This window comes from Aedes albopictus, chromosome 2 (genome assembly GCF_035046485.1).
Source record: "Aedes albopictus strain Foshan chromosome 2, AalbF5, whole genome shotgun sequence".
Taxonomy (NCBI): Eukaryota; Metazoa; Arthropoda; class Insecta; order Diptera; family Culicidae; genus Aedes; species Aedes albopictus.
The window spans coordinates 506,743,863-506,753,887 of NC_085137.1; the positions used below are offsets into that span (position 1 = coordinate 506,743,863).

At 44.9% G+C, this 10,025-nt stretch overlaps 1 protein-coding gene across 1 annotated transcript; it reads right to left on the reverse strand.

Moving 5' to 3' along the window:
* Positions 1 to 317: 317 nt before the first annotated feature.
* Positions 318 to 9,731, reverse strand: LOC134286985 (uncharacterized). The gene is made up of 4 exons (XM_062848702.1): positions 8,999 to 9,731; positions 6,548 to 6,616; positions 3,874 to 5,091; positions 318 to 3,823 (listed from the first exon to the last, which is right to left on the reverse strand). Exons 1-4 carry the CDS (start codon positions 9,729 to 9,731, stop codon positions 318 to 320), a joined length of 5,526 nt encoding a protein of 1,841 aa, XP_062704686.1.
* Between the last annotated feature and the right edge of the window lie 294 nt (positions 9,732 to 10,025).

Consider the following 10,025-nt stretch of genomic DNA (forward strand, 5'->3'; position numbering starts at 1 on the left):
CAGTCCGAAAGGCCACTTAGGAGGGCCTCGGTCAGCACTCACCTGAACTGCTCCAAAACCGATACCCCAAGATTTTCAGTAGTAAAACTACCAATTAAACACTTTTTCTATAATAATTTCTAATATTAATTTATTTAATCTAACAATTTAACTCTATGATTTAGTTTTTACAATTAGCACTAGCAGAAAGCACGCGTCTGGTTCGGTTGAAAATTTTCACATATTTGAATTTCTGCTCGCATGCTTTGATCGCGAGTCGCACGTTGGCATGGTAACCGTGGACGACGTCGCCGCGCCAAGATACCCGAGCAAAACATCTAGTTGCAGCTACTGTTGGCAACATTCTCCGGGCCCAAAGACGAGTTGATCGCTTGAAGTAAAACAATCTTGCTAACAGGCCTCGTGAACGACGATTTTGAAGTCTTGACGGACACAGTTCTAACATTTCCATCTGGACCCTTGAAAACCTTGTCTACAATTCCTTTTGGCCAACATCCTCGGTGTAAATTTTCATCCACTATCATTACAATGTCGCCTACATGATACTCGTGGTAGCTTCGGTTGTCTGGCCACTTGCGGCTTCTGATTAACTCCGGTCTGTAGGATGACAACCATTTTCGCCAGAAACGATCTGCGTAAATTTGAGCACTCTTGTAGGCCGCCCGGCAATCCATATTCCGCTCGTCGAAATCGTGATCGAACTGTATCGAGTTGTTTCTTCCCAATAGCAGCATGTTCGGAGTTAATGGTTCTGCATCAAGAGGATCGCCCGAAACGTGCGTCAACGGCCTGTTGTTGACAGTGTTCATCACTTCGCAAAGAGCAGTTCGCAACACCAAGTCCGTCGGATGTCTTTCTCGGAGCATCACACGTAGAGCATTCTTGACAGAGCGCACTAATCGCTCCCAGCATCCTCCAAAATGCGGAGCGCCAGGCGGAATGAACTTCCATTGTACACCTCTCACGCTCAACGTGTCCTCGATCTGTGGGGAATCCAGTGTTCTGACCAGTTTCTTGAGCTCTTGATCTGCACCGGTGAAATTTGTCCCATTATCTGTCATTATGCATTGTGGTAACCCACGGATGGACATACAGCAGCGGATTGCCATTATGCAACTGTTCGTGTCCAACGATGGTACCACCTCGAGATGGACAGCCCTTGAAGTCATGCAGGTGAATAGAACCACCCACCTTTTCTCGACACGACGACCCACCTTAACAGACATCGGGCCGAAATAGTCTATTCCGGTGTTTGAAAACGGAAACACAAACGGGGTTGTTCGCTCCGGGGGAAGATTTCCCATTTGTGGGACGGTTGGTTTGGCCCGAAGCTCTCGACACTTGATGCAGGACATCGTTAATTTCTTCACCTGTGAGCGGATCTTCAGAATACGATGACGTTCTTTGATATTGTTTATCACCGTTTCCAAACCCTGATGAGCGTTGGCGACGTGGTACATACGAATCAGTAGGTTCGAGAAGGGATGATTATCGGGGAGAATTATCGGGTTGTTAACATCAAACGGTTTGCTGCAGTCTTGCACACGTCCGCGCATACGGACGATTCCATTATGGATGAACGGCGAATAACTTTTCAAGCGACTGCTGCTCTTCACAAAACCGGTCTGCTTCAGACTCCGCAACTCTTCGCCAAAAACCTCCGATTGTATCTTCCTGTACCATGCATTCCTTGCTTCGTTCATGTCATGAACAGTGATATTTAAACGTTTTGGTTTTTCATTTTTCGGTAGTACTAATATCCTTCTCATCCTCAGGTAATATGCTGTTGACCTGATTAGGCGGTTGAAGTCGGAGAATCGCTCGATCTCGGGAAGGTCCATTAGGCAATCTTCAGATACAGTGCAACACAACAAATCAACGGAAGTGTCGACGATCAGCTCGGCGTGGAAATTCACAAACTCAGCAGGCGACAGTTCTACCGGCGCGTCGATCGGCCAGCGGGTGCTGACATGTGGCAGGAAATCCGGACCTTTGAGCCATTCTTGCATACTGCCGAATTTGCTTGACTTCGTTGCCAGATCAGCAATGTTCAACTGCGATGGTACCCAATGCCACATATCGACACTGTGTCCGTTCTCCTTAATCTTCATAATGCGGGATCCAACATAGGCAGTAAGCTTCTGACTTGTCTTCAACCAACTCAAGCAAATTTTGGAGTCGGTCCAGAAATACACTTTCGTGATCTCTATCTTCATTTCGTCCTGAAGAGTTTTCACCATCTGACTCGCAAGAACGCAGCCCTGAAGCTCCAAACGTGGCACTGTCGAATTCTTGAGAGGAGCGACCCTAGCCTTGGCGTAGACTAAGGCGACATACGACCTGTCTTCATGACGATGAACCATATAAACGACGCAAGCGAAGGCCTTATCACTAGCGTCACAAAAGGCATGCAGCTCAGCATTAGTGAACAACGGAATCTCTGGGAAATAGTACCTTGGCAGCCGAACCTCGTTAAGCATCGCAGTTTGCTCCAACCATTCCCTCCATCTTGGAACCAAACCATCTGGAATCTCGTCATCCGAGCCGGACTGCAACCGCCACAGTTCTTGAAAAATAATTTTCAGCTGGATGGTGATGGGACTAAGCAAGCCCAACGGATCAAAAATGCCCATCATGAACTTCAAAAACTGTCGTTTTGTAGGTACACTTTCGCCGGTTCGAAACTCCTCAACCAGCTTCGGAAAATCCAGAGAAAATACAAGTTCGTCGGAGCGGAGATCCCATCTAATACCAAGCACACGTGTTTCCTTTTCCGTTCGATCGGCAATCAAGGTGGGGTCCAGGGAGTCCAAAAGGGCTTCACTGTTCGATGCAAATTTGACCAACCGGAAACCACCATGTTCGTGAGTCTTGACCACGCGTCGTACCAGTTGGATCGCCTCTTCCTCGGTGTCAGCACAATCAAAATAATCATCAACATAGTGCTGATCTACTACGGCTCGCTCCACACCTGGATACTCTTCTTCCAACTCCTTCGCATTGAAATTCTTGATGAATTGAGCCACGGAGGGAGAAGACACTGCTCCGAATATCATGACCATCATGATGTACACGTTAGGGGGTGACGAGCGATCCATTCCACGAAAAAAGAAGCGCTGCGAGTCCTGGTCCACTCTACGGATGAGAACTTGGTGGAACATCTCCTTTATGTCCGCCACGAAAGCAATCTTCTTCTTCCTAGCACGCATCAGTATGGCAATTAAAGCAGGAACGAAGTCAGGACCTTTCAGCAGCAAGTCATTGAGGGAGAAACCGTGCGATTTCGCCTTGGCGTCCATAACCAGGCGGAATTTTTCGCCAGACTCGACGCTGAAGTGTGGCAAGTACCACGTATTTGGCGTTTCATCCAGCTCTCCAGGTTCCAGCAGCCGAGCATACCCCTTGTTCACGTAATCTTCGATCTTGCTGCAATACTTCTCTGCGAACTCGGGATTGGAGTCCATCTTCCTCTCGATAATCTGCAGCCGCCGCAACGCATGGGGTTTGCTATCCGGAAACGAGAAATTGTTATACTTGTAGAGTTGGCCTACTTCGAAGCGTTCTCCACGCCGTGTGATGGTACGGTTCATAATATCGATTGCACGTTGGTCCTCGTCGGACATCTTCGGAGACTGTCCGGTTATCCCAAAATCTTCCACCTTATAGACCTGCTTCACCAGATCCGTCAGCTCAACGTCGTCATCCTCGGAACACAGTAACGCATGACAGTAGTCCGGTGCTGCATCGCTCGGTTCAATCGAACCGTGAACGGTCCAACCTAGATGGCAACGAGTCAACTGCAGACCGTACAGCGAGTATTGCACTGTTTTTAGTGGTACAATCAAACCACATTGTTTGAGCCGATGAGCATACACGGTCTGGCACCGTGAACTGCGACCAGCTTATCTTCGTCGAGCATTGGATACAGCTGCTTCACCTTCTCGATGTCGAACTTCACTGGTGGCAAATCGAGGTTCTGTACAGTGCGAATGCCATTTGCCCTAAAACGTTTTGCTTGAGTCGAAGGTCCAGAGATGTCGAAAGATAGCAGCATTGAATGTTCCTCCTTGTGCGAAATACCGTTCGTCCATCGGTAAGTCACAGGAGATGTCGGTCCCTGCAGACCAATCCGCGCAGCAACGTTGGCATCAACCATCGACAATGAAGAGCCTTCATCAAACAGAGCAAACACTTCCTCGACGCCATTCGGACCCATGATCTTCACTTTTCCTACACGTAGCAGCGTGTTCACGTTCCTACCATTCACATTGCACACGTTCGGAGTGCCAGGCGTGATGTTTCGTGGCACAACATCGATATGAACCAGGTCGTGATGATTTTTACCGCAGATGGAACACGTTTTCTTGGATTTACAGCTCTTCCTGGCGTGGTCAGAATTCAAGCAGATATAACACACCTTACACGATTTTGCGGCGGTCCGACGCTGAGCTATAGACAGTGCGTGGAACTTTTCGCACTTGTCCAGACTAAAATGCGAACTCTCCAGGCATAGTGGACACTGCTTTGCTGCTGCTGCTGCATCATCACGACTGTTGACGTTGAATACAACCGGCTTTGGCTTTGCGGAGAAACTCGGTTTCTTGATGCCGAACGCAGGATTGAGGCTTGCCAACTGGTTGTCCATCTCATCCTCCAACCAACGAGCAAAAGTGTTGAAGTCCACTACGATGTCTTGCTTCATCAATGCTGCCTTGTGTCGAACCCACATCTGTTTGCTGAATCCAGGCAACTTTTCAGCCAGGTGTGATATGAGTTCGGGGTTGAGAAGATAATTATCTGCCTTTGCGTTCTGCATTGCGACCATAGTACCGACTACAGCATTGTAGAAAGTCCTAAACGACTCGATGTTGCCTTCTCTTACGACTTCGAGGTTCCTCAGTGCTTCCAATCGATTGGCCACGACCCATTCCGTGCGCCCGAAATTCGATTTCAGCATCCTCATAATCTGAGTAACGTTGTCCGGGGAAGACAACAATGACTCCACGGTTTTTCGCGCCTTACCTTGTAACGCCTTGTTTAACCGTCTCAAGTTATCACGGTCGGTCAGTTGGAACTCCTCAGTGTGGCATCCTGATGTGAGTGGGTGAGAGATGACCAAGTCAGTCAGCGAGAGGATTGACAATCGAGTGTGAGCCTTAATATATTGCTCCGAATTAGAGTATAAATAAGTAGTGTAAATGTGGATATTGTGAAGTAGTATCTTCAGAAAAGACAGGACATCACATTGGCGATCCTGCCATGACAATGGTAATGTTTTGTAGTTGGAAAATTGCCAATTTGTAAAGTGTTTTGGAAAGTGAAAAATTAAACTCCAAAATAAATTATCTGCGGGTGTGAGTAGCGGTGTCAAGAGATGGCAATCCTGCAAGAAAAGGTAAGGTGTTCATGCAACATGTTCATGTTCATGCAACATGGTTGCCAGAAATGTTCGCAAAAATAAAAATGCACTTTTTTTTGTTTGATTATATATAATTGTTGAGCCGGGTAAAGCCCAAGGCCAACATAGATGTGTATGTGTACACACTACCAATACAATAAATATATAAAAAAAAAAAAAAACAAAAAGCTTGAGTAGAGTACGGCTCATTACCAAGCATACTAAAAGTTGAGTCGGGTAAAGCCCAAGGCCAACAAAAGCATGAGTATTGAGCCGAGTATAGCTCCAGGCCAATACAATGAATCTAAAAATTAAGCTTGAGTAGAGTACGGCTCATTACCAAGCATATTGAAAGTTGTTCAAAGTTGAGTCGGGTCAAGCCCAAGGCCAACAGACGCACATGTATTGAGTCGAGTAAAGTTCGAGGCCAATATAATATAATAAAAGACATTACTTGAGCAGAGTTTCAGCTCATTGCCAAGCATTTTCAGAGTTGAGTCGGGTAAAGCCCACGACCAACAGAAGTCGAGCACAGCTCAAGCTCTATACAAAATAAAAAAAAAATATATAAGGTAATATTTGTGAGATCAATGGGTGGGTAGTCAATCAAGAATGGTCAACGGAAGAGTCGGGTAAAGCGCATTTCCGACTGTATGAATATGAATGTGAAATATCAGTAATATGGCACTATGTATTAAATATAGCAAGTAAAGGAAACACGAATTATACTCAAATACTCGCCCGATATCCTATTTTCATGGAATAAAAATTAGATCTGGAAAGAGTTTGTCTAACATTACAAAACAAAAAAAAAACAAAAAATATTTCTTGGAATCGCAACGTTTGGATTCAATACAACAGAAGTGATAAACACTTCCTGACATCTGTCTGCACTGACCAAACACTAACAGTCACGTGTTGATAGAACGGAGTGTTCATTTTCCGTTGTACCTATGGCTGTGTGTGTTTACCACACTTGTTTTTTTGTCTTGCTCTGCCATCGATATCCGTTGACCCGCGGGAGGCGGAGGCGGTGGCTAGCGCACTGGAGCAGCACCACAAGGTTCAATAAATATTTTTCTGATCGCAGTGTCAAAATCAAAGCACTTGGTTGATTTCGGCTTTGGTTTGTCTGTTCGGACTACTTACGAGCGAGGAGCGAGATGTCGCGGAGTGCACCTGTTTGAGGTTGTGGCAACTTCTTCGCTGTTGCTGCTGCTTGTTGGTGTAGAAAACCGTGTGAAGTATGATGCTTTTGGGCGTGAGAGGCACAGTCTCGATTCGTTTGTGGTGATGGTGCTAGTGTGGGTCAGTGAGTTCTGACAGCTGTGGCAAATACACATACTGCAGCGGACGCGAGTTCAATCGGAGAGAAGTCGGAATTCCTTTGTTTTGGTTTTCTTTCGGGGTTCATTAGGGTAAGAGGGGCAGTATCGAACTATCCTTTTACGCAGTGATTGGTATTATTGTATGTGCTAAAAAAATATGATTTTAGCTTAAAAAGGGGCAGGTTGGGCAAGCATGTGAAGCTCGCGATAACGGATTTTATGTGTTATGAATGTTCCACCACAAACTTTGGAACTCGTTATCAGTATGGTTCAGTCAGGCACAGTCAACATGTTAATCCGAGAATATATGTTGTTGGTTTCGACAAATAAGGAGTCGCATTGTGCGCGGTCGTTGCTCTGACCGTATGGTCTGGGGTCCGAGTACCTCGCTAAGTACAATAGACAATCAGATATAAACCGTTCGAATCAGTACGAAGCTGTTTTGGTTAGCTTTTGAAAAGAGAAAGTTTTGATTTGCGGAACTAAAATGGTCGTTAGTGTGGCTGATGTATGAAGTTTGTTAGGTTTCCGATTTCTGTATGAGGTTGTGTTACTGCAGTAGTAATCTAGGTAGTAATACTCTATTCCACAAATATTTTTGAAATAGCCCAAGTGCGTCAAAGGTACAATGAGCATTGAGTTAACCCTCGAGCGATCGCGCTGTTGTATTTTGTACAACACGTTGAAAAAATCTCGCTTTTTGTACTCAGCATTAGCGTGGTGCTGACGCAGGTAGTCAACCGCGCGAGTTACGGAAGGTTAATATAAAAAATCACGAAGGCAAGCCTATGCATATACTGAAAAACAAAAGTTGTTACAATTTTTAACATGGGGAATTGGAACACAAATCACTACTACACAGGCATTTGGATTGGTCAATAGTACTAGCTTCTTACTTCTTACTTGATTTCAAAAGAATACTCGGATTGTACAGTGAAAAAAAAATGCAATGTGCAGCAGATTCATTATACTCACAAGAGGATTAAGTAGTCCGGTATACAAAGGCTGAGAACGTAACTATCAATGCCATTGAATTGCAATTTTTGTTTGTGAAAAAGTACACAAGTAACTTCTTACCAAACAACTTGATTGAATGGACGAAAAAACGAGAATTTTAAGTGCAATGTACATGCAGTAGCCAACGAATGGAAAATGTGCATTCAAAATAAATGAGCACTGCAGGTATAAGTTTACATTCCTTCATTTTAAAAATGTTGTTCAGAGTTATTTTAAAATCTATACTAACTAACGAGAAGGTAGTTAAAACGATTCACAGTTACAACCATTCATTATTGGCCAAATTCCTAACGCTGCATTTGGTCTAGCGAATACCAAACGTAAAAATCTACTATTGCAAAAAAAAATGTCTTTATTGAGGAGGAAGTCTGTCCGATAAAGCTTGCGTCTTCATTAGTATTATGATAATTTTCATAACATTAAATATTTAGACCCCTATTTAGGCTTAAAAGTATTAGTTAAGTTCAATCTACAATCAACAACTTCTGAAAAATTACATGTATTTCCAATAGAGCCTGCAAGAAATCTGATAAATCAAAATGGAACCTTATAGCATATTTTGAATTATGGTTTGTTAACGTCCCCATTGAATGATAGAAATCTTTTTTTTTTCTACTTTTGTTTGGGGAGAGCAATAGAGGTAATAAACTATAGAGGAAGAATGTCGCTGGCGTCGCCGCCGCAACATCTTTTGCTGGCGAAGATAGGGAGGGATATAAGTGTCAAAGCGAAAAAGTATGCAGTTTGACAGATAGATACCCGGCATGTTTGCAAACGAGAACAAAGGGAACAGCAGCGACATTCGTCCTCTATAGTTTATTAACTCTATTGGGAGAGCAGAAGCGAGGATAGGCTTCAAGTGATCGGACTAAAGTAAGGAATGACAAAAATAATGAGATGAACTCTCAATACTTAAACAGTCTACCTGTCTGAATATAAATACATACTGGCACACTGTTAAACCAACAATTTGTTAAATAAACGGTACCTTACAGACTTGCTAGTAAACCAATGCACAAGTTAGTTTTAATCAAATTTTGCAGTTAAATTAAATATGTTTTTAGTGTAATCACACATTCTTGAAAGGGGAGGATGTGGCATCCTGATGTGAGTGGGTGAGAGATGACCAAGTCAGTCAGCGAGAGGATTGACAATCGAGTGTGAGCCTTAATATATTGCTCCGAATTAGAGTATAAATAAGTAGTGTAAATGTGGATATTGTGAAGTAGTATCTTCAGAAAAGACAGGACATCACACTCAGTGGACGTGTTGAACTCGTTCTCGAAAATCGTCCACTCCATGATGTCGCCAGAAAATGGTGGCAAATCCTTCACGTTTCTGCCTTGCAGTGCCTTGAACGCTTCGAACAGGATCGCATTCACTCCAGGCTCGGGAGCACGCTGGTTGTTCGCTACAGCCTCGCGACGGGGTTGTCGAACCACGTGATTTGATGGTTCCAGGTTTGCATGGCACAGATCGTTCGGGTTCGTTGGTTCCACATTTCCGGACTCGGCGATCCATTGGGTGACACGTTGGGATACACTGGTGTACGCACTCGAGTTGCTACCCCTGCTACTGCAGATGCTCGAGCCGTAACTTGAACCAGCCTTCAGTTCTTCCTTCTTGAGTTCACGCTCACGTTTTCGCCTGAGAAACTCAGCCTTCCTCTCTTCCGTCTTCAGCACCAGGTCTTGCTCAATCTGAAGGGCAGCTAATCGTTTTTCAGCCAGGATCCTGTCTCGTTCGATTGAAGCCTTCAGTTCATCCTCCTCGATCTGCTCCTCCAACAACAGGGCCTTCAGTTGGTTGTCGGTTTCGCTAATACGGGAAGATCGGCTTTTGTTCGAACGCCTACCGGATAGGGCAGCACCGATCGATACACGGGAACCAGGAACAAAGTTGTTCTCCACGTCATTCGGGGTCGGAGCTGGGACATTTTGCTGATTCGATTTCGCCTGCTGCTGCTGACTGACAGGTGTGCGAAGCATGGTCGACGGTCGCGGAAGTCCTATTAAAAAATTCTCAAAACGCTTGGGCACTGTACCTTTATTTTCTCTTTCAGAGCGGCGCAACTGTTGCTCCATATAAACCGGCGCCTGGTATTCGAAGGACCAATATAAATTTCAGTCGGCAGTCCGAAAGGCCACTTAGGAGGGCCTCGGTCAGCACTCACCTGCCGGGGAAGAAGGGCCAATATAAATTTCAGTCGGCAGTCCGAAAGGCCACTTAGGAGGGCCTCGGTCAGCACTCACCTGCCGGGGAAGAAGGGCCAATATAAATTT